Source organism: Carcharhinus amblyrhynchos, chromosome 8, assembly GCF_965287045.1.
Source record: "Carcharhinus amblyrhynchos chromosome 8, sCarAmb.v2.hapA, whole genome shotgun sequence".
Classification (NCBI taxonomy): Eukaryota; Metazoa; Chordata; class Chondrichthyes; order Carcharhiniformes; family Carcharhinidae; genus Carcharhinus; species Carcharhinus amblyrhynchos.
In genome coordinates, this window is record NC_137331.1 from 34298288 (window position 1) to 34322722 (window position 24435).

The 24435-nt window shown below is 41.1% G+C and overlaps 1 protein-coding gene and 1 long non-coding RNA gene across 2 annotated transcripts in view; one reads left to right on the forward strand and one right to left on the reverse strand.

The window, feature by feature from the left end:
* Window positions 1-513, reverse strand: part of LOC145346513 (uncharacterized) — an 87750-nt gene extending 87237 nt beyond the window's left edge. The window contains exon 1 of the long non-coding RNA XR_013887705.1: window positions 456-513. This is a non-coding gene — a long non-coding RNA (uncharacterized LOC145346513). The remainder of the gene's footprint in view (window positions 1-455) is intronic.
* On the forward strand, window positions 461-19098 carry snrnp48 (small nuclear ribonucleoprotein 48 (U11/U12)). Its single transcript, XM_080193872.1, has 9 exons — window positions 461-743; window positions 5115-5231; window positions 6545-6605; window positions 7539-7619; window positions 12940-13122; window positions 15790-15911; window positions 16800-16936; window positions 18319-18486; window positions 18588-19098. The coding sequence occupies exons 1-9, from the start codon at window positions 546-548 to the stop codon at window positions 18634-18636; spliced, it is 1116 nt and encodes a 371-aa protein (XP_080049998.1). The 5' UTR covers window positions 461-545; the 3' UTR covers window positions 18637-19098.
* The last annotated feature ends 5337 nt before the right edge of the window (window positions 19099-24435 follow it).

The window sequence follows — 24435 nt, forward strand, 5'->3', positions numbered from 1 at the left end:
ATTTAGCGTGGCCAATCCACCTAACCTGCACATTTTTGGACTGTGAGAGGAAACTGGATGGGAGGAAACCCACACAGACATAGGGAGAACATCATGGAGACATACAGTCACCCATGCCGGGAATCGGTTTTCCCTGAGTACTGTAAGCCATCAAGGTAGCTAATGAGCTCATTAACTGAGGCTTTACCTGGTGCAATTTTGCAAAGCAATCTTTTAGCTAAAATATAGCTCAGGTCCAGCCCTGGAGGGGATGCAATGCCTTATCCTTGCAGCTTGGATCTTGTTTGATTTTGAGCCCAAGATAGGATGTATGTCCTGGTCTTGTCACTTGGATCTGGTTTGCCACTGGTGTGGGGACCATAACTGGGATTTTTTTTGAGGAACAAAGTACCAAAAGGCGCCCCGCCCCACCCCAAAAACCAACAACAAAAAGTATAAAGGAGCGAGTGACTGACCCGGAACCGGCTGCTGGAGGCAGGACTGGGAGTTGTCGTCGAGCGGCTCTTCCCTCGGCCGCCGGAAGTTTTTGTCGAGTCGCTCACAAGATGGCGGCGGCGGTCGAGGCGAACATCGAGTTCTCCAAGCAGCTGCAGAGCCGTTTGCAGCGCGTGAGCCAGCTGGCCGAGTTCGCGCGCCACTGCAGCCTCTCCATCAGCGGCATCCTGACCGAGCTGGGCTGGAGCGCCGAGAGCCCGGGACTGGGCCTGCCGACACAAGCCGCGCTCGGAGCAGCGGCACAGCCGGTAGGAGAGGCCCAGGCTGCATGAGGCCTGCCAAAAATACACACACACCTTCTATGGCGGGGAGACCAGCCTGCAGTTAGTACAGCTATAGAGAAAAAAATATATAGTATGTGGGTATCTCTCATGTTTCTATATATTTTTACGCACATTTCTCTGGTAGGGGAGGGCCAGTCTGCAGTTAGCCCAGTTATAGAGAAAAAATAAAAATGTATTTTGTGAGTATCTCTCTCTCACTTACTTTATTTATTTATTTATATATACACACACACACAGTCTCAAGAAGAGACTGATGACACCAAGATTGGTGGAACGGCAAATTGTGCGGAGGGTGTGGAGAGTCTGCAGAAGGATCTAGATAGGCTGGGCGAATGGGCCAGGAAATGGCAAATGGAATTTAATGTTGGCAAGTGCGAGGTGGTCCACTTTGGTAGGAATAATGGTAGGAAGGACTATTACTTACGTGGCGAAAAACTGCAGCAGGCGACGGTGCAGAGGGACCTCGGGGTCCTTGTGCATGAGTCGCAAAAACCCAGCCTGCAGGTGCAGCAGGTGGTCAGGAAGGCAAATGGGATGCTGGCCTTCACAGTGAGGGGGATTGAATATAAAAGTAGGGAGGTCTTGCTGAGGCTGTATAGGGCATTGGTGAGGCCGCAGCTGGAGTACTGTGTGCAGTTTCAGTTGCCGTACTTACGCAAGGATATTTTGGCCTTGGAGGGAGTGCAGAGGAGATTTACTAGGCTGATTCCGGAGTTGAGGGGGTTGAGCTGTGAGGAGAGGCTGAATAAACTAGGCTTGTACTCGTTAGAGTTTAGAAGAATGAGGGGAGATCTCATTGAGACATATAAGATGATGGATGAGATAGAGGTGGAGAGACTCTTCCCGCTCAGAAAGGATAGTAGGACTAGGGGGCACAGCCTCAAGATAAAGGGGGGGTGGTTTAGAACGGAGTTGAGGAGGAACTTCTTCACTCAAAGGGTGGTGAATCTCTGGAATTCTCTGCCCGTTGAGGTGGTGGAGGCTGCCTCGCTAAATATTTTTAAGACGCGGGTTGATGGGTTTTTGATAGGAGAGGGGATTAAGGGTTATGGGGAGAGGGCGGTAATGTGGAACTGAGCCACGACAGATCAGCCATGATCTTCGGGGCAGGCTCGAAGGGCTAGATGGCCTACTTCTGCTCCTATTTCTTATGTTTATGTTCTTAAGAGACTGGCTAGAGTGAATGTTGGACCCTTGGCGGATGAGAGGGCAGTGAGTAACGAGGAAATGGCTGGGGCTTTAAATAAGTTTTTTTTGTGTCGGTCTTCACGGAAGAGGACACAAATAGCTTGCCGAATGTTAAAGATAGAGGAATGGTAGGAGATGAGGCCCTTAATGCAATTACTGTCACTAGAGAGGTAATAAGAACATAAGAACATAAGAAATAGGAGCAGGAGTAGGCCATCTGGCCCTTCGAGCCTGCCCCGCCATTCAATAAGATCATGGCTGATCTGTCGTGGCTCAGTTCCACTTTCCCGCCCTCTCCCCATAACCCTTAATCCCCTCTCTTATCAAAAACCCATCAACCCGCTTCTTAAAAATATTTAGCGAGGCAGCTTCCACCACTTCAACGGGCAGAGAATTCCAGATATTCACCACCCTTTGAGTGAAGAAGTTCCTCCTCAACTCCGTTCTAAACCTCCCCCCCTTTATCTTGAGGCTGTGCCCCCTAGTCCTACTGTCTTTTTTGAGCGGGAAGAGTCTCTCCACCTCTATCCTATCCATCCCATTCATCATCTTATATGTCTCAATGAGATCTCCCCTCATTCTTCTAAACTGTAACGAGTACAAGCCTAGTTTATTCAGCCTCTCCTCATAGCTCAACCCCCTCAACTCCGGTATCATCCTAGTAAACCTCCTCTGCACTCCCTCCAAGGCCAAAATATCCTTGCGCAGGTGCGGCGCCCAAAACTGCACACAGTACTGCTTGGTAGACTAATGGGACTAAAGGTAGAAAGTCCCTGGGACCGGATGGAATGTATCCCAGGGTTCTGAAAGAAATAGCAGTAGTAATAGTAAAAATAAAGCCTTAGTAATTGTTTATCAAAATTCACTGGACTCTGGGGAAGTGCCGGAGGGTTGGAAAACGGCTAATGTTATGCCGCTGTTTAAAAAAGGTAGCAGACAAAAGACAGGGAATTAAAGGCCGGTTAGCTTAACGTGAGTAGTTGGAAAAATGCTAGAATCCATCATCAAAGAAGAAATAGCAAGACACCTTGAAGAGAATGGTTTGATCAAGCAGACACAGCATGGATTCATGAAGGGGAAGTCATGTTTAACAAATTTATTGGATTTCTATGAAGATGTGACTAGTGCGGTAGACAGAGGGGAACTGGTGGATGTGTTTTTGAATTTCCAGAAGGCGTTTGATAAGGTGCCTCACAAAAGGTTGCTGCAGAAGGTTAGGGCCCACAGAATTGGGGGTAAAGTGTTAGCGTGGATTGACGATTGGTTATCTAACAGGAAGCAGAGAGTTGGAATCAATGGGTGCTTTTCTGGTTGGCAGTTGGTGACTAGTGGAGTGCCGCAGGGATCGGTGCTGGGGCCTCAACAGTTTACCATTTACATAGACGATTTGGAGGAGTGGGCTGAGTGTAGGGTAACAAAATTTGCTGATGACACGAAGATGAGTGGAAAAACAAATTGCGTGGAGGGCGCGGAAAGTCTGCAGAGATCTGGATAGGCTGAGTGAGTGGGCAAGGACCTGGCAGATGGAGTATAATGTTAGCAAATGTGAGATTATCCACTTTGGTAGAAATAATAGCAGGAGGGATTATTATTTAAAGGGTGAAAACCTGCAGCATGCTACACTGCAAAGGGACCTGGGGGTCCTCGTGCACGAATCGCAAAAACGCAGTCTGCAGGTGCAGCAGGTGATCAAGAAGGTGAATGGAATGTTGGCCTTTATAGTGAGGGGGATAGAATATAAAAGCAGGGAGGTCTTGCTGCAACTGTACAGGGCACTGGTGAGGCTGCAACTGGAGTACTGTGTGCAGTTTTGGGCCCCGTATTTGCGAAAGGATATATTAAACTCGGCTTGTACTCGTTAGAGCTTAGAAGAATGAGGGGAGATCTCATTGAGACATATAAGATGTTGAATGGGATGGATAGGATAGAGGTGGAGAGGCTCTTCCCACTCAAAGGACAGTAGGACTAGAGGGCACAGCCTCAGGATAAAGGGGGAACGGTTTAGAACGGAGTTGAGGAGGGACTTCTTCACTCAAAGGGTGGTGAATCTCTGGAATTCTCTGCCCATTGAAGTGGTGGAGGCTGCCTCGCTCAATATTTTTAAGTCGCGGGTTGATAGGTTTTTGATAGGCAAGGGGATTAAGGGTTATGGGGAGAGGGCGGGAATGTGGAACTGAGCCATGACAGATCAGCCATGATATTATTGAATGGTGGGGCAGGCTCGAGGGGCTAGATGGCCTACTCCTGCTCCTATTTCTTATGTTGGCCTTGGAGGGAGTACAGAGAAGGTTCACCAGGCCGATACTGGAGATGAGGGGGTTAAGAGAGATTGAATACACTGGGTCTGTACTCGTTAGAGTTTAGAAGGCTGATGGGGGATCTTACAGAGACTTACAAGATAATGAAGGGGCTAGATAGGGTGGAGATAGAGAGATGCTTCATACTTAAATAGGATAGCAGAACTAGAGGGCACAGCCTCAAAATAAGGGAGGGCAGTTTAGAACGGAGTCAAGGAGGAACTTCTTCACTCAAAGAGTGGTGAATCTCTGGCATTCTCTGCCCATTTGAAGTGGTGGAGGCTACCTTGTTGAATATATTTAAGTCACAGTTAGATAGATTTCTGATAGACAAGGGAATTAAGGGTTATGGGGAGAAAGCAGGAAAGTGGAACTGATTCACTTCAGATCAGCCATGATCTTATTGAATGGCAGGGCAGGCTCTAGGGACTAGATGGCCTACTCCTGCTCCTATTTCTTATGTTCACACACACACACACACACTACTTTGATAGGGGAAGGCCAGTCTGCAGTTATCTCAGTTATAGAGACTATATATAAATAAAACACACATTTCTATAACGGGGGAGGTTGCGTCTGTACTTAACCCAGTTATAGAGAAAATATGTAGTGTAGGGGTGTATCTGTCTATTTCTCTTATGATGTACACATTTCTTTGGTGGGGAGGATGGGTTTGTAGTTAACCTAGTTATAAAGAATATATATAACATAGTGTGTGTATATGTAATACATTCCTCTGGAAGGGGAGGATGGGTCTGCAGATAGCCACATATAAAAATAAAACACATTTCTGTAGCATGGGAGGACCGATATCCTAGACATAACACTTTCTTTCCCAAATTTCTTTCAGCCTGATCCAATGATTACTTGTCCATTCGATGTGGATCACAGGCTTCCAAAATCATCACTGGAGAAGCATGTTGCATCGTGCAGACTAAGGAAGCTGGAATATTCTAGAGAAGAAGAGGTCTGTATGCAAGTGTGCAAGATGTATTTGAAATGGGCATTATGTAATCCAGTGTTTTCTCTGCAAATTCTCTTTTGTTCAATTGTCAGCTTTTAGGAAGTGTTCATTTTTAATCAGAGATACGGAAGATACAGATTAGAAATGCTGCATGTGGTACTTCAAATTTAGTTATTCATTTATTCTATGTTGGCAACATCATGGTATCATTCCAGAGTGTGTTTCCCACGCTTCACCCCCATGCACACGCGTGCGCACACACACACGGGTTATATTTTTATTTATCAACTTCCTGTTGAAGTTGATTAGCATTGTTGACTTTCTGGCGCCCATCAGTATGTGGTTGTCAGTAAAAAACCTAGAACAGTAGAGAGAAAGTAAAACAAGTATTTATGACTTGTATGTGAACATTCATAAAAAAGGGTGGATTTTAGAGAAGTACTGCTTAGAGGCTTCTCTGCAAAGCCATGCCTGATCCACAGACATGGTTATACTGAGGTATCAGTTCATAGAGATCTCTCAAGATCATTTTCACTGTGTAATGCAATTTTGCCAATTGCTTCTTCCCTCCATTTGTGGAGTATGTATGCTTGAAATGATCATTTTGAAGATATTAATAAAATGACCCATTATGCATTCAACACTCACCACACCTGTGTCAGTATTTGCAATGAAGTGAATAGCATATGGAGCCCAGTAAGTGTGATTTTTAGTTTTGTAAAGTAATACAACCTAAAGGTGCTTTATATCCATTATATTTGGGGCGGTGGTTAGCATTGCTGCCTCACTGCAGTAGGCACCCAGGTTCAATTCTGGCCTTGGGTGAAAATGTGGTATTTGTACGTTCTACCCTTGGCTGTATAGGTTTTCTCTGGGTGCTTTGATTTCCTGCCATGTTCCAAAGATGTGTGGGTTAGGTTGATTGGGCAAGCTAAATTGCTGCTTCGTGCCAGGGGGATTAGCAGCATAAATACATGTGGTTACAGGGATAGGGCCTGAGTGGGATTGTTATCGGTATAGGCTTGATGGGCCAAATGGTCTCCTTCTGTACTATTGGGTTTCCATGATCAACAGACACGTTTGTAATACAATCCTTTGTCTTCTGTTTCAGAAGATACATTAGTTTACTTTAAACATGAAGTGTAATGTTTCTAACGTGAAAATGTGGTCCAGGATTCTCATCGGGCTATGTCAAATGTGTGACTGTGGTATTATCAAGCTTAAGTGATCATTTAATAAACGCTTGTCTGTAAATTTTGTTTTATGTGCATTCAACTTTATATTGACAGTCTTTTCTTGATTCTTTTATCATTCAGGATGAAATGTATGATCCTTTGTTTGCCTATGAGAAAACTCTGGTACCTACTTTTAAAATGGGTATGTACACAACACAGGTATTTTCAAGAAGGCTATAGCAGTAACTTCTGGATTTCATTTCTTGATGATTTCAATGTGAATGTAATCAGCAATTGTACTCTTTGCTCATAGGAAATGATGGGTGTATATTTTACATAGGATATATGATACACAAGTAGGCTAGCTGACTTAATCAGGCCATGCCAGTGTTTAAACTCTACTTGAGCCTGTTCCCATTTTTCTTCTAAATCTATCATTGTAACTCTCTTAGCATCACCTTCATATATTTGACGAGTTTCCCCTTAAATGTGTCTACACTATTCACTTCAATGCTGTGGCAACATGTCCCCCATTCTCACCACTTCTCCATTAGATTTCTTGGTGGTTATCTTGTATTGGTGGCCTCTAGTTATGCTCTTTCCCACAAAAAGAAACATACTATCTATCCAATCTCGTCAAAACCTTTTAAAGACCTCTATTAAGTCACCCCTCAGCTGCCTTTATCAAGAGAAAAGAGGCCCTCTCTGTCAATTTTTTCTTGATGTGCACACCCATACGTTTCTGCTATCATCCTTGTAAATTTTCTCAGAACCTTCTCTATTGTCTCTATATCCTTTTTAGAATACAGTGACCAATGGACCTGGAGAGGAATCCTACTAGAATAATCAGTAAATGATCCCAGAAAAGCACTGACTAAATGCACCTGGCAGATTGTTTTGGTTGCTGAAATGTAACAAAAGACTTGGCAATTTTATGTTTAACATTGAATATGTTAAATATAAGTGTGCTGTCACATGTATATACTATTTTTCATGTCAAAGGCATGACTTATGCACATTTTCTTAGCAAAGACAAGCTGTATGATTCTCAAGAGTAACTTTTTGTTTAGGTCTTAAGCTCAACTTCGTCTTTGAAATGCCAAGATTGTGTGAGAATTATTTTTGTTCTGTTTAGATAAAGATTTGCAGGCTCAGATAATTCAACAAGCAAAAAGTAAAGCTCCACTTGGAAAAGAAGAAAGAGTGTTTTCTCAAGGTAAGAGCAAATCCAAGTTGGAATTTTAAAAAAATACAATTTTATAAGACCTTCAATATAATTCCAATGTAAAATTGACTTAACATAGGGCGTTAGCACTCTGCAATTGCATGATGATGCCTCTTCTAAATGATTACCTTGCAATAGCTGTTCTGACACTGGCCATTTGAACAGCTGAGGCATTAACTATTATCATCAGTAAGACCATTTTTCAATTGCTAGTCTTCAATGTGTATAATTTTGTACAGAAGCGGGAAGAAAATGTCACTGCCATTATGAACATTAAGAAAATAAAAACCATCAACTGCATCAATGACCACCCTATCCATCAAATGGACAACCTGCATGTGTCTTGTCACTGCTAGTTATGCTACTTTTGCGAAGGGTGAACATTGTCAGTAGTTTGGGAACAAAATTTTGGGAAATTCCTTCTAAGCTTCTGACTATGCTTACTCACTATGTAGAATTGAATTTACAGTAAATGAAGCCCCCCCCCCATCCCCCCTCAAATAAATGAGGGTATCATGGGATATGGAATGAAGGCTGGTAAGTAGTTGAGATAGAGAACAACCATAAGTTTATTTAATGGCAGAAGAGATTTGGGGGGCTGAATGGGTTACTCCTGTATTGATGTTCCTATGGAACGGAACAATAGACAATCAGAAACCTTGTTTCAAAGGTCGCAGGTTTCTAACCCTGCTTTAATTGTGAAGCCCAGCAATAGGCTTGTCTGCAAAAAGGAGTTTATGGTAAAGATTTTCTGGCTTCGTTGCGCCTGGTGCAGATCGTGCCGATCCCAAAAATTGCATGCAGGCTTAAAAATGGGTTTTGTGCCTGGTGCCAAATGGTTGGCAGTCGTTGCAGTCCCTTGTTACTGGCGCAAACTGGGTCTTACTGCAAAGGGCATGAGGCTTATTAGCGTGTTTAAAACAACATTTAAATATATTTAGCCTGTTTGAGCCGGATTCTCCCAGCTTCTGGGATCTTCTGACCCTCAGGTGTAGCACGAGCCTGTGAGAATCAGACCAGGTGTGATGGCCATGTGGGGGAGGGGAGTTTGGAAGCCATTGAAGCCCTGGGTAGTCAGGGACATGGCTGGGCAGTGGCCATCTGGCACAGCCGGAGTAGGGCCTGAATGGAGGTGGTGCATGTCGGGGGGTCATCAAGGGGTACCCATTCGGGGAGTCTGTATTGAGGAGAGAGCAGGGAAACATGCTGCCAGTGGGGGGAGGGCAGGAGTCTATCAGGGCACCCTTTCAAAATGACACCCAATCACTTTGTAGCTGAGCTCACCAGTGTGTTTAGGCCCTGCCCTTTCCAGAACTGGAGCACAACTTGCCTGAATGTGGGATGATTGCTGTCCAGTTTGGGCTGGACAGGCTGACATGGATTTCTCCTGTTTTCTCACCCTTATGACACACAATCATTTTTTGGAAAAGTTCCAGCCTATGATTCTGTTTCAAAATCAAAACATTCTCAGTAAATAAGTTGTTTCTTAAACCTGAAATTTTGGTTTTTCCTCAAGTATGGACCCAAGTTGTCTTGCCCTTGTATTAATATTGAGAATCATTTTGGAGTCCACTTAATCTGTTCCTTTCAGAACTTTAAATACTGCAATAATGCTGCCTCTGCATCCTTTTCTCTCAATGTGAACCTCTTTCCTCATGGTTTAGACACCCAGTGCTGTTAATCGATTGCATTACTAGAGGACTGAAGAAGCTTTAATTTTAATATTAGTAATAGTTGTTCAATCCTATTTTAATTCAGTAACTTGTTAGTGGCAAATTCCTTATGATTGATTAACTTCTATTACAATTGGCCCTGCCTTTTTGGAAATGTATGGTCATGACTGTAACTTTCAGTCTACAGTATAATGAAAACTCATGTAGATCGAAAACTCAAGTGCACAAGTTTAGACATTTGTTATAAGCTATTGAACTTCAGTGTTTGGTAATCGTAGTGTTGTTTTATTTTTGAAAGTATAGTGTAGTTGAAATTCCTGGCACAATGCAAAAACTCTCCTATGAATTTAACCTTGTACCAGTCAGTAGTAGTGTTTTGAAGGTTGGGCTGACAAATTTAACTCTGATAACTCTTGTAGATCCTTACAGTATAGAAGTGAGGTTCATGGAAAAGCTAGAAGCCATTATTCAAGTTCTGATGAACAAAAGAATCTCTTCTAGTTTATATTAACATTCTTAACTGAGACTATCCGTGCTCAATGAGTTAAAATTTTTTTAAAGGTTGAGTGGACAATATGGAAATACTTTTGAATAATAAAATATTCTTGTAATTGTAGTCTAATTCTGCTTTATTAAGTAATTAGAGACTCACTTCTCTAATGGGTAAATTTCCCCTTGTGACCTTCTATTCTTTAGTAATAACCTACTGTACCAGCAAGATAAGTAGTATTTTTGCCTTTATTTGAAGCAGTTGAATTAACTTTATTTATAATAGTGTGCCAAGAATTAATCTTTTTCATTGCATTTTATTTGCATATTATGTTCATTTCTATTCCCTCTGGATATTTCAGGCCAGTTGGTTAGTATTGGGGCTGGGTAGGTATGCATTACACTGGAACCAGTATAAGTGACAAAATTAGCATTTTGTGTGAAGTATATGCATATAAGTTACACATGTTGGAGAATTTGGCCATGAGGAATTCCTAACTTTGCCTGCTTCACATCAGTTGTTAAACCTTGGTACTTCTAGCTAAAGATAAACTTCAGCCAATGCTATTGACCATGAAACATAAAATCCTGGAAATCTCAGTGGGTCTGACAGCATCTGTGGAGAGAGAACAGAGCTAGTGTTTTGAGTCTGGATGACCCTTCAGCCTGTGAAGAGTTAAGGTTGGTTCTGTTCTCTCTCCACAGATGCTGTCAGACCTGCTGAGATTTTCCAGAGTTTTGTTTCAGATTCCAGCATCCACAGTATTTTACCTTTATCTCTTGAACATGATTTTGACACTGTTACAATGGCAGCTAACTACTTAACTGTAATTCTGTGATGCACATTTCACTAAATATTTGGAATTCCTTTTGAACATGATGATTTAAACTTCTTGGTTTTTCTCTTTCAGTAACAGGGGTGAGTATATTTGGCAGGAATGATGAACATGAAAGAATGTTCTCCTCATGTACAGATTTGCACAGAATTTTACTTGATGTCATACAGTATCCTTTTAAAATTATTATATCCTTTAAGTATGAACCTCAGTTTAATGGACTGGTTAAATTGAAATAAACAATTTGTGTTAAGAAATTTCTATCTGTATTTGATGTTTGCTGAATAGACCTAGTTACACAGATAAACATGAAATAAAAATGCTGTCTCTTAGCAGACCTGTACTTTGTGGGTCTGTGTTTAGAGCTGATTGAGCGTAGGTTCATGGAGACCATTGGAATGGTTGAGATTGGAGGTTACAAAATCAAGAATGAAGATCTCAACGGTACAAAGGCTTACGTTATGGAATTAGAAGTCACCAGTCTTGGTGATGGAGAGTTATGAGATCAGAAGCACAGGGTCAAATTGAAGGCTGTTGTTGTCAACGGCTCCTTACCATTGTTTGTTAAAACATCTTCTTACAAGTGTTTTAATAAGTAAACAATAGACGGATCTAACTTGCAGGTTCTGCGGATCACTTGCTGTACGTTCACTAGATGGTCTGTACGTATGATAGTGCACAAGAGCTGTAAACACATTTCAGGTTAATTTTATGCAATGAATTTACTTCATCTGAAGAGCCATGGGAATATCTAGAGTTGCAGCCTGATTTGCCATCCCTGCTGAACAGGCAATACTTTCTAAAAGTATAAAGGCTTAGTTATTGTGACAAAGGTAATTTTAGGACCTGAAATAAGTTGCATGTTTTCATGTGCATCTTATCAGTATCATCTTCAGTAGCTTGCATTAAAGAGTAGAGATCCTGACACTGTAGCTGTTTATGTGACCTTATTCCTGACATTGAAGCATACTGCTCAATTTTTACCCAGATCTCTTTCAATTTGTGATGTCAGATTCAGTGCAATTTTAGTTTTTGTTTGACAAAACGTTTTGAACATCCTCATCTAAATCTAGTAATAAACTTGATTTACCAGCAGCACATAACGGGATATAAAAGTGTAGTTTAGTTTAATTTAATTTTGTGGCAATGTGATTTTTTTTTTCTTTGTAATCACTTAACAATATCCCATAATGTGTAGTCATGGCTGCCATTTTCATTTCTTCTACCAGTGGTGCTGTAGCGTCAGATTGTAAAACAGGCTGAAATGGGAGTTGTTTTTGTTTTTCTATCTACTTACTGTACCTGAATAATCTGGTCAGATTTGAAAACTTGGTTCTTGTGTAGAAGTCTGAGGATTCCCAAACTGGTGCAGTGGATTGATGCATTGTCCCACCAGTTGAATGTCAAATCAAATATTGAAAGCAGTTTTGACTTTATGTAACATTTTAGATTGATAACACAGAAATTTATCTTTCTTGGATGAGAAATGTTTATTCTATCGCTTTATAAGCTGCCATGTTTTTCAAAGTCTTGATTCCCATTTGCAGCACATACCTTTAGTTGGAAAGGCAGAATAACCTAGACAGCTGACTTCATTACAACTTTTAATAAATGCTGCAAAGGATAATTCTGAGATTTGATACTCAAAGTAGGGAGTGTTTTCAGGGGGAGTCACAGGCTATACGCCTCGAATTCCTGTCTTTGAAAGACGTTGGGCAAGATTCTGTGCCCTCCCAGGCATGTATTTCCTGCTGGCAGGAGCTGGCATGTTGTTTACTAGTGGCAGGATTCTCTGGTCCCACTGTTGTCAATGGGAAGTTCCATTGACATCTCCCCATGCTGGTGGGAAACCTGCAGGTGGGGTGTGCTGCTAGTAGGACCAGAGAATTCCAGCCATCCTCCTAGTGAATGCTGACCCCTCTGTCAGCATTTTTTTGAGTGAGGTGGTGCAGCCTTTCAGCTTATTGTAAGAGCTATTCCTGATAGTCTGGCCAATATATGGCACCCTTGGTATTGATGTGGCAGGTTGGAACTTGGAACTAATGATTGCTTATACAGTTAACATTAGGCTTGTAAGCATTAAAATATTTTTCATAATTGGAAATTGAGAAAGTGTTTTTGCTAATCATCAGATATCTTTCAAGATATCTGCAGAACCTGTAATATATAAAAATTATAAATTGTTTTTGGTGGACAACACGTATATTAGCCCGTTTTCCATGTGGAAGTTAGACTTGCATTATTTTGTTTGAAAATGATATGAAATTGAGGTGTAACTGAATAAACTGTTTATATATATATATATATATATAGGTGATTATTCGTCAGTACCTCGTGAGGTTCCTGAGAATCATAAGCATTTCATCTGTGATCTAACGCCTGCGGATCGCCTAGCTATCTATGAACATGTTGTCAAAGAAACCAGTCAGCAAAGAACGAAATCTGTTGAAAATGATGGTGATTTATATGTGGACCTTGCTGCAAAACTCAGTCGAGGTTTGTATTTGATTTTTCTTTTAACTTAGTAGCTTGAACTTGCTTGATGTATTCTTCTACCAATATCAGAACCAATAGTCTAGTTTCAAATATAAGGTAATATACAACATCACCACTGTTTTAATTTCACACCAAAGCTTTTGTTAAAAGTGTATCCGATTGCAACAGATATGGTTTGATTAATGTTCCATTCTAGACTCTCTGAATTGTTTGAATGCATAAATGTTGAGTTTTACAAATGGGATAAATAGTTGTATATCCAAGACACTAAATTTAATGTCACAGTAAGTAGTGCAGAAAATTGGAAGGGGACTTTTATGGAATGAGTGAGAAAAACTTTGGAAGATGGAGCCCCACGTAGGGAACTGAGAGGTCATCCACTTTGGACCCAACGTGGATAGATCGAGGTATTTTCTGAACTGGAGGAGCAGAAATATTTAGAGGTCCAAGCACAAATCATTAAATACTTGGTCGAGAAATACAAAAAATAATTAAATTGCTAAACTGCATGTTAGCCTTTATCTTTAGGTGGCTGAAATGGAATGGGATGCAAGTTATGTTAGATGTGTAAAGCTCAACTGGACTCATTTTCAGTTTTGCACATTACTTTAAGAAAACCCTGGTGGGGTTGCAAACATGTTTGCCACTATCAGTAGTAAAAGTATTACAATATTAGGAGAATTGAACAGACTAGACTTGTATTCCCTTGAAAATTAAAGGTTGAATGGTAATCTAATTGATATGTTTAAGATCATTAAAGCAATTGATAGGATAGTTGGAGAAAAACTGTTCCCTCTGGGAGGCAAGGCTCAAACAAGGGTGTTAAAGTTCGGGTTAAAGTTGGTCTGTTCAAGGGTGATATGAGGCAGCACTACTCCTCACTGAGGGTAGTGGAAACCTAGAGCATTTTTTTCCCAAAAAATCTGAGATCAGAGAAATTGATTTTTTTTTGGGTTGCATATTGATGGAGTTGAAGTACAGGTCAGGCATGATCTAACTGAAGAAACAAGCTCAAAGGGTTGTTCCTAGCTAACTTCCCCTTTCTCTTGTTTCTTTTCCTGCACCTTGTGGTGCACAAGGCAGATTTTCATCTGTTCCCACAGCTTGTTTTTACTTGGAAAGTTTGGTAGCCTGTCACCAGAGGCTTATAGCTAAAGAGGTGCCAAGCATAGCTGATCAGGACTCTCTCCCACTCTTACTGCCAACTGTCAACAAGTTGGAAGGATTTTGTAGGTTGAACCTTTTGGCCATGTTATGAATCAATAAGTCTTGGTGGGATTCAAACCCAGAGCTTCTGGCTCAGGCAGGGAAGCTCTCTGCCACAGGACCTCCTTTTGCTTGTTGTGATCCTGTTTGTCTTTTCAATAACCTTGAACAGCTAGTACTGAACGTAAGAAATAGGAGCAGGAGTAGGCCATCTAGCCCTTTGAGCCTGCCCCGCCATTCAATAAGATCATGGCTGATCTGTCGCTGCTCAGTTCCACTTTCCCGCTTTCTCCCCATAACCCTTAATCCCCTCTCATCAAAAACCCATCAACCCGCGTCTTAAAAATATTTAGCGAGGCAGCCTCCACCACTTCAACGGGCAGAGAATTCCAGAGATTCACCACCCTTTGAGTGAAGAAGTTCCTCCTCAACTCTGTTCTAAACCGCCCCCCTTTTATCTTGAGGCTGTGCCCCCTAGTCCTACTGTCTTTTTTGAGCGGGAAGAGTCTCTCCACCTCTATCCTATCCATCCCATTCATCATCTTATACGTCTCAATGAGATCTCCCCTCATTCTTCTAAACTCTAACGAGTACAAGCCCAGTTTATTCAGCCTCTCCTCATAGCTCAACCCCCTCAACTCCAGTATCAGCTTAGTAAACCTCCTCTGCACTCCCTCCAAGGCCAAAATATCTTTGCGCAGGTGCGGTGCCCAAAACTGCACATAGTACTCCAGCTGCGGCCTCACCAATGCCCTATACAGCTGCAGCAAGACCTCCCTACTTTTATATTCAATCCCCAATTGCACAGTGGATAGCATTGCTGCCTCACAGCACCAGAGACCTGGGTTTGATTCACAGCTTGGATCACTATGTGCAGGGTCTGCATACTCTCTCCGTGTCTGCATGGGTTTCCTCTGGATGTTTGCCCCCACACACACACACGCACAGTCCAAAGATGTGCAGGTTAGGTGAATTGGTCATGATAAATTCTCCCCCAGTGTACCAGAACAGGTGCTGGATTATGGCGACTAGGGGATTTTCACAGTAACTTCATTGCAGAATTAATGTAAGCCTACTTGTGACCAATTAATGAACTTTAAAAATCATGGTCTTTTGGCCAGATTGGGGAATAGCATATTACTTTTAGAGCTCATGATCATTTATCAATGTGTCTGGTTGAGTTTGAATCCAATGCCATTTAGTTAACTATGTTTAATTATAGATGTATCATAAGTCATTTTTAGATTTTGCAGGGATAGATAGTTTCGACATTAGAGTTGTCCAAAGATGTAGTCTGCCTATTTTGTTCGGAACTATGGAAGTAAAGTCTGGTACTAGTGCAGATTACTGTTGGGTCCCAAGTTTTTTTTTGCGTTGCATGATCCATACTTGCATACAGCTGTGATTATGCAGACCACTTCTATTATGCGTATTCAAAAATGTCTTCCTCACCCAACATAGATGATGAACAGAAAGGGCCAAAGTCACACCTTGAAATTCTTGCTGAAATGAGAGATTATAAACGTCGCCGCCAATCCTACAGAGCCAAGAATGTTCATATTACAAAGAAATCTTACACAGAGGTAAGGGTCTATGAGCTAATGTTGTGTCTAAAATAGAATGAATATTAAGTTGATTAGTTAATTCATTTTAGATTTCCCTTCTTTATTTTATTCCTATTCTTTGAACATGCTCATTTAGTAAATCTCATTAGGAATTAAGGTTGTAAATAGCACAAAGAATATGCTTGAAATAGAATTATAATTCTATCAACAAAGGGTTAACTTGGAGTTTTGTATTGTAATCTTTGCATTTTTCTTTAGCTGAACACCAGGGTGACAGATTTGTACAGTAAATATATAACCTGTCTTGTCTATTTGTACATCTTTTGTAATTTATTTAATTTGACCTGAGAGCCAGTCCTGATTCTCTTTGAAAACTGAGGCATCCAGTGCCCAAGAGAAATTAACATGTTATGTTATCCACATTGCGAAAAGCTTGCCTAAGTATCAAGGCCACATGGAAGTAAAGTAATTAGAACTTTTTTTTTGAGTCATCCTGCATGAAAACTGAAAAATGTATAGTGGTGGAAATGGTCCAAAACCTTCCATTATCTGCATTCCAGCCATCTCAAATTATTTTATCGGATTTCCAATGGGCAAATGGTTGTATGTTGTCTTAGTTTTCTGATGATTAAAACCTATTTGTAATGTATTTGTGCATGATTGCTGCGTGAGATTTTTAAGACTAATGTGTGAGGACTATCTGTCAATTTCCATAATCCACCATTAGGGGGAGGAAGAGTGCCTGTGTTGTGTTAGAATTACAACATAACCTTCATTATCTAATACCGCTTGTGAAATCAGCCTGTGGGTCTGAAGTCGATTTTGAAGTGAATTTATTGTGTGTGCTCTTAGCTTGTCAGTTTATTGTGTTTAAAATTTAATCCTTATTGTACCTAATTAATTTAGATAATTAAGGATGTTATTAATGTACATATGGAAGAACTGTCAAGACAGTGGAATGACCAGGATGACTACAGTAACACTGAAGAGTATGATGATCAAAACGCTTCATTATCTTTGAAAAGCTCTACAATTTCTCGCAGGTATGCAGTTGCCAAAATTCTTTGGATTTGACCATGAGACGAGGCAAAAATCCAGATAGATGAGGTGAATTGTTGATTATTTAGTGAGTAGGATAGACTTCTACTTTTACTTCCTTATAATCCACAGTGAATATCAAGAAAAGGTTGAAGTTATGGCTGGGATTCTCCAGTCCCACTGCTGTGAATGGAGATTTGGCTGAGTGCCAAATTCTCACTGGTGGCAGGTGTGTATGATATCTGAGAATTCTGGTCTATACTTAAATGATTAAATTTGTACATAGAAGTAGTAAAATGAAGTTTTAAATGGAGAATTTCTCCTGCATGTCCAACCACACACTTGAGACAGTGGGAGTCAGTTTGGTCTCAGAAGCAACCCATCACTGTTTTACCATCAAATCAAATTTAGATGTTATTCCACAAATAACTTAAATCCACTGAGCTGTATATCTGAGTTACTTGCTGTGCCACTTGCAACCTAATAAAATGTTGTGATCTATAACAGGAAAACTGTAATCATGAAGAACTTTTTTGGTTTCTCCACTCTATCTCACAAATATAAGTTTACTTTTCATCTCATGTAATTAATGACAAACAACCATTGTCATTAATTGTGTAAGTAATTAGTTAAAATTGGTTAATTTAGCATCAATTTGGGGTTGAACCTTTTATCTCCTTGAGGCGTAGCACTCATTAAGTCTGCTGGAGCATAATTAGAACATTGGTTGGAATGATCATATAAACACTGGAATGTGGCAGTTTCATCGGTTTTTGCTCGTGGCAAATTTCTAAATTTCACAAGGATGGGATGAGGGAAAGGTTGAGGAAATGAACAAATGTTACTTTTTCCAACCAACTGAAAACAGTTGACCAAATTGCTTATGTTTCTTTTGACACTCAAAAGCAATGAGTAGAAACACCTTTTTTAGGTGTGAATATAATGCAAACCTCCCTCAGTGCTAGGGACCTGGGTTCAATTCTTGAAAGGGGTCACTAAGCCTGCATGTTCTCCCTGTGTCTGCATGGGTTTCCTCCAGGTGCTCTGGTTTCCTCCCACAGTCCAAAAGATGTGCTAGTTAGATGCATTGGCGATGCTAAATTCTGTGCACCCGAACAGGCACCGGAAGGTGGCAACTAGGGGATTTTCACAGTAACTTCATTGCAGTGTTAATGTAAGCCTACTTGTGGCAATAATAAGTAAAGTTTAAAACTTAGCATAAGTGTTGTTTTGGAAACTTCTTGCAACATCGCAGTCGTTTTGTTTTCATTTTACTTTAACTGTTTCATTTTGGCTGCTTTATTGTGAAATTTTCAAAGAGTAATTGGTGAAGGAATAGCGTTGTATTACCGTTTTCTTCGTTGAGGTGGGTATTTTTCTGTTATAGAAGAAGATCCGGTGATGAACAGTCTCCTTCAATGGAATCCCAATCTACTGGAAATAGTAAGACTATAGATCATGACAGCCGGCGGAAGAACCACAACCAAAGTCCACATGAACGGAAAAGAAGTCCAGACTGGGATAAAGGAAGAGACTCCAGGAAAAGACGAGAGAAGTGAGTATATCTCCTATTGGAAAGTAGTTCATTCTAGTTGCAGGGTATGGAATCCTTGTGTAACAGGACAGATTTAACAAAGTTTTCATGTATAATTTCAGAGACCATCGGGATGAGGACCGGCATCGAAGTCACAAACGGCGGAAGTAAACCAGGACTGATAGAATGAAAAGCTGAAATAAAACTTGTAAAAGAATCTGAGGACTGTGTGTACAGGGACTGATTTTTAAGAACTGCAGCCTTTTAAATGAATGTCTACAGATGGTTGTACAAAATGAAAATTGTTAAACTTCCAGTTAAATATCTCATATCTGAATACATTATTAATTTAACTGTCTCCAGCTATAAAGTAAGAATAGCTTTCGCCAGAGTATATCTGAATGACAAATGTGGATATCTGGAGTTCTGAATCATATATTCAAAGTTTGACATTGTTTGAACTGTAAGACCTGGTTACAGTACACTTGTTTTAATGTCTGATGTTTTCCTGTTGACTGTAATTTTTCAATTTTTTTAAGGTTAACATTTTTTATTAAATACTTGAATCCCAAGCTGAATTCAGTTGGTAAGGAAAATGTATGTTACACTTGAAATAAAGCTTCCTTCCTGACAGCTCAAGGACTTTTTTTGTTAAACTAAAGGTCATTTTTGAAATTGAGGCAATTAACTCCTGTGTCCAATAATTATATTTCATGAGGTTTGCAGAGGGTAAATTCTTGTAGTGCATCACCTGCCAACCATCTGAACCTTTAAACTTTCTATAGATTCAAAGGAATGAATTCAAATGCGTATTTTTAAAAGTATACATTGAATACTCAAGATAGCAAGTGCCATATTTATTCACTTAAACGAAAGACCTTCATACAAAGCTTTAATTTACAGGTACTTCCAGGATATACAGCATTCTTCGAACTGCCATCTTGCTACATACTAAAAGCTACTCGGTGCTATGTGCTGCCATCTGAAGATATCTCTCTCAATTCTCTCAAAGCTGTCCCTGTTCCCAGCTTCATTTTCATCCTCTGCACCATTTGACCTTTTCGAACAAGACTTTTCCTGTTTCTGGCAGATGTTAAGGAACGTAAGCTTTAACCACTCATCAACATCACTATGCATCTTAGGCCCCCATCAGTCCCAATCCTTCGAACCCCACTTCTAGCCCCAGCCCTTGCTGTGTGTTCACCACATCCTCCGACCTTCCCCTCTGAGGCCGAGCGTGCTGTTCTCAGCAAACGACTTAGCTTTGTACCATTATGTGCCCACCTCAATGAATTTTGGGCTTGTCATGTTGAACTGTTCTTCCGTTGCCTTTGTCTCTATACCCAGTTCTTTGGGCAAGAGTCCTCCCCCTGTTCCGTAGATTCTTTCACATGCCTCCAACATTCTGATCCATTTTGACAACCCTGCTTGGATAATTGCCTACTCTCAATCTTTTCATTGGGAACTGTCAACGGGACATTGGCTGTCTTAAGTTTTCTGCCCCCCCCCCATTCCAATCTCTCTCCTTCTGAACTTTCTGCTCATCACTCCCTCAGGTCCAAACCTGCTGACCAAGATGTACTGACCTCAATCTCAGAGACTGAGCGTCAAATCTCAGATACTTCCCCCTGGACCGTGCCCATACCACTGAACATCAAGCCATTTGCTCCAACACTTACAACCTCATTTCCTCCAGATGCCTTCTGCCTCCCGCAGCTTCCAACCTCATAGTCTCTACATTGTGTCAGTATGCTCATGTCCCACCGAACTTATTTCCTCTTTACTCCATCCTCACTCCTCTGGTCCACTTACATTCCTTGGATGCTGTGTGTCATATTGACAGCTTCCAGTTTGCAGGCCCTAACTGCCTCTTATTCACCATGGATGTGCAATTTTTCTACGCCTCCATCCCACATCAGGATGGCCTGAATGTCGTCTACCTTGAAAAAAGGACTGAACAATTTCCATCTACCTAATAGTCTCCTCAGCCTTTCTCTCAACAACTTCTCCTTTCTCCAAATCAAAGATGTAGGAATGGTTACCTGCATGGGTCCCAGCTACGCTTGTCTTTTTATGGGGCATGTGGAACATTTCTTGTCCCAGGCCTACCTAGGTCCCCTCCCAAAACTCCTTTACTGGTACATTGATTACTATTTTGATGCCGCTTCATACCCTTGTCTGGACCTGGCAAAATTAATCAACCTCACTTCAGTTTCCATCCCTCCATCACCTTCACCTGGTCCACTTCAGTCACTTCCCTTCCTTGATCTTTCTGTCTCCGTTTCTGACAATACACTATCTGCCAATATCCATTACAAGCCTACTGACTCCCACAGCTATCGGGTCTACAGTCCTTCGCAGCCTACATCCTGTGAGGACTCCATCCCTTTCTCTTTAGTTCCTTTGCTTTCGTTGCATTTGGTTTAATGATGCCACTTTCCAAAGTGGCTCTGATATGTGTTCTTTCCTCAACCATGGTTTCCCACTTACACTGTTGCGGTCCCTGTCAGTAACTGTATGGTCCATCTCTTATGCCACAATCCACACCCCCTCCCCCTCCATCCCAGAACAAGGATTGAGTCCCCCTTGTTCTCATATTTCACCTCCGCATGCAAAAAATAACTTTCTGCCATTTTCACCAACTCGAGTGATGCCACTGTCTTCACTTCCTCTGTCAGCATTCCACAGAGACCATTTCCTCCAGGATAACCTAGTCCACTCCTCCACTATACCCAATACCTCTCCCATCACCTGTGGCACCTTCCTATGCAATCACAGAAGGTGTAGCACCTGCCCTTTTTATCTCTTCCATGCTTGCCATCCAAGATCCAAAATACTCATTCTAGGTTAAGCAACGTTTCACTTGCACCTTTTTCAATTTGGTTTACTGCGTTCGTTGCTCTCAATGTGGTCTCTATATTGGAGAGACCAAACGTAGACTGGGTGATCACTTTGCCCACAGACCAGAGGTGCTCAGCAATCAGGACCCTGACATTCCTGTTGCTTGCCATTTTAACATGCAATCCTGCTCCCATGCCCAGATGTCTGTCCTTGTCCTGCTGCAATGTTCGAGTGAAGCTCAACACAAACTGGAGGAACAGCATCTCATCTTCCAGCCCGGCGCATTACAGCCTTCTGGTCTCAACATTGAATTCAACAACTTCAGATAATTAGTTCTACCCCACCTCGACCCCTTTGTTTTCGTTTCGTTTCATTTCATTTTTAACTGTTCTCTACCTTTTACTACTTTATTATCATTTTTCTTCCTCCCTCCCACTCTTTTCCCCCTACTTTATACCCCCTTTCCTTTTCTTCCCCCTTTACTTCTCCTTTTTCTCAATTTTATCTCTCCCACCCATCTCCCCCTCCCCCCACGTTTCATCTGTCACCGTTTACCCTCTGATTTCAGCTTCTCTACCGTTTGGTCATTCACACCCTTTATTCTCTCTATGGATTGCGTTAGCAGTCTTTCCCCTTGTTTTTTGTGGCTGTGACTCATCTTTCATTCCCTTACCCTGCAGTATAAATATCTTTTACTTTCTATGCCTTTTAGCTTTGACAAAGGATCATCTGGATTCAACATCAGCTCTTTTCTCTCCTTACAGATGTTGTACACAGTAAGAAGTCTCACAACACCAGGTTAAAGTCCAACAGGTTTATTTGGTGGTGTTTGCTACCAATTTAACCTGGTGTTGTGAGACTTCTTACTGTGTTTACCCCAGTCTAACGTCGGCATCTCCACATCATGACTTACAGATGTTGCTAGACCTTCTGAGGTTTTCCAGCATTTTCTCTTTTGGCTTTAATTTACATGTTGTCTTGCACCTTAAAGATGTTGAAAAGTATCTCCCAGCCAATGGATTACTTTTTGAACTGCTGTCAATTATGTAGGCACCCAACTCTCTCAAGATTTGCCGGATAGTAAATAAATATTTGACCAAATAAAGTTTTAGTCTTGGTTGCAGGCCATGAGCAATCTTTGGCTTCTCTACAAGTAGTTTAACGGGACCTTTTGAATCGGGCAGGTAGGTACTGAAGAGGCGGCTAGATATAGCACTTGGGGCAAATGGGACCAAAGGTTATGGGGAGAAAGCAGGATTAGGCTATTGAGTTAGATGATCAGCCATGATCTTAATGAATCACAGAGCAGGGTCAAAGGGCCAAATGGCCGCCTCCTGCTCCTATCTTCTATATTTCTATGCTACTACATTTGACATTTCAGTTCTGGCGATTCAGGACTCAGTCTGTTTTGCAGTGAGTTATATTAATATAGAATATTTTCTGACATCTTGGAGTTTGAACCTACAATTTGAGGAAACAATACTCCCATGTGGTTGGGTGGTGGTGTGTCAGTATTTTCAAATAAAGTTTTCTCTTAGATTCTTTAAAAAGCCTGTTGTTATCTTACCTGTGATCAGCTCCAAGATGTAGGTGCATTATTATCTGTAATGTTGGTGTTGCATTGTGCCCTATACTGATCGTGCAAGCTACATCCAACATTCAACTGATGGTGCAGAAAGAAGCCTTGTACTTTTATGGCCAGAATTCTCTGACCTTGCCCAGACTGGGATTCTCTGGATCTGCTGCAGTGAATGGAGTTTTGACGGATTCTAAATTCTACATTCTCGCTGGCAGTTGTGGAGAGGTGAGCGAGATTGGAGAATCTCAGCCTTATTGTTTTTAATACTTTAAATCTAAACTAATGTACTGGTGTGACTGACTGTACAAGATTTATTATTCTAGCTCAATTGCTGCATGTTATTAAAATCAGTATTCGATGGGGGTCTTAAAATTTTAGCTTTCTAAAATTGTAAAACTAGGGAATTGAGTGATAGGCAGCTGTACGAAAGAGAATGTTATGCTGTATAATTCACTAACATGCAAAGCTCATTAAGTTTCAAACAGTATTCTCAGAACGGTGGTTCAAAGGTTTGCACATGCTTTTATTTATTAGGGTCACAAGTAGGCTTATATTGACACTGCAATGAAGTTACTGTGAAAATCCCCTAATCGCCACACTCCGGCGTCTGTTCCGGTACACTGAGGGAGAATTTACCATGGCCAATGCATATAATCAGCACGTCTTTCAGACTGGGAGGAAACTGGAGCACCCAGAGGAAACCCATGGGGAGAACGTGCAAACCCCACACAGACAGTGACTCAAGCTGGGAATTGAACTCAGGTCCCTGGTGCTGTGAGGCAGCAGTGCTAACCACCGCGCCGCCCTGTAAATTGTTGCGTGCATTCTGTTTCTATGGATAATCATGGGGAAATCTCCTTAAATGTGGATCCTATTGTCATTAACGTGGGAGAGAGCAAACACAGTTTATGGGATTGCTTCTGAAACAACGCAGCCACATCTGCCTGTGAGTCTTAAGAGCTATCTAATTATCCCGACACACTCTTCTCTACAGCCCTAAAATGCCTTGATTCTGTGTGCAAGGTGTTAATTTTTTTTAATATAGTGAATTGGCTTTGTTCATGGGAAAAGTCTTAACTCCATTTGCTGCAGCAGGGTGAAGTTATTAGAAGATAGACATTCTTGGAATGGTTTTAGACTGGGATGGGTAAGAAAATCACCTGTTGATTTCAGGTGGCCATGTGGGAGTTTGTGAACTCGACTTTTATGATTCTTATTGTGGAGCTATTGAACTTCACTTCTAACTCAATATCTATTTTAGACAACTACAGCATAGGAAAGAGACTTTCAAAAAATGGAGACAATTGGTGTTTAGCTTTCAATTCTTATTTTCCATAGTTTTCCAACAATATAGCTATGCCATACTTAGTTTTAACAATTTATTTTAACCCATGCATTAATGTCCGTAATAGTTTTTAAGTTCACCCATAAGGTAGTTGCAATGTGACAGGCATCAATGTAACGAGGTGGTGCTTACTTTGTGCATTTTACTTCAAAAATTTTTGAAAGCTTTATTACTTTTAGTAGACCATGATAGTGGTAGATATGCC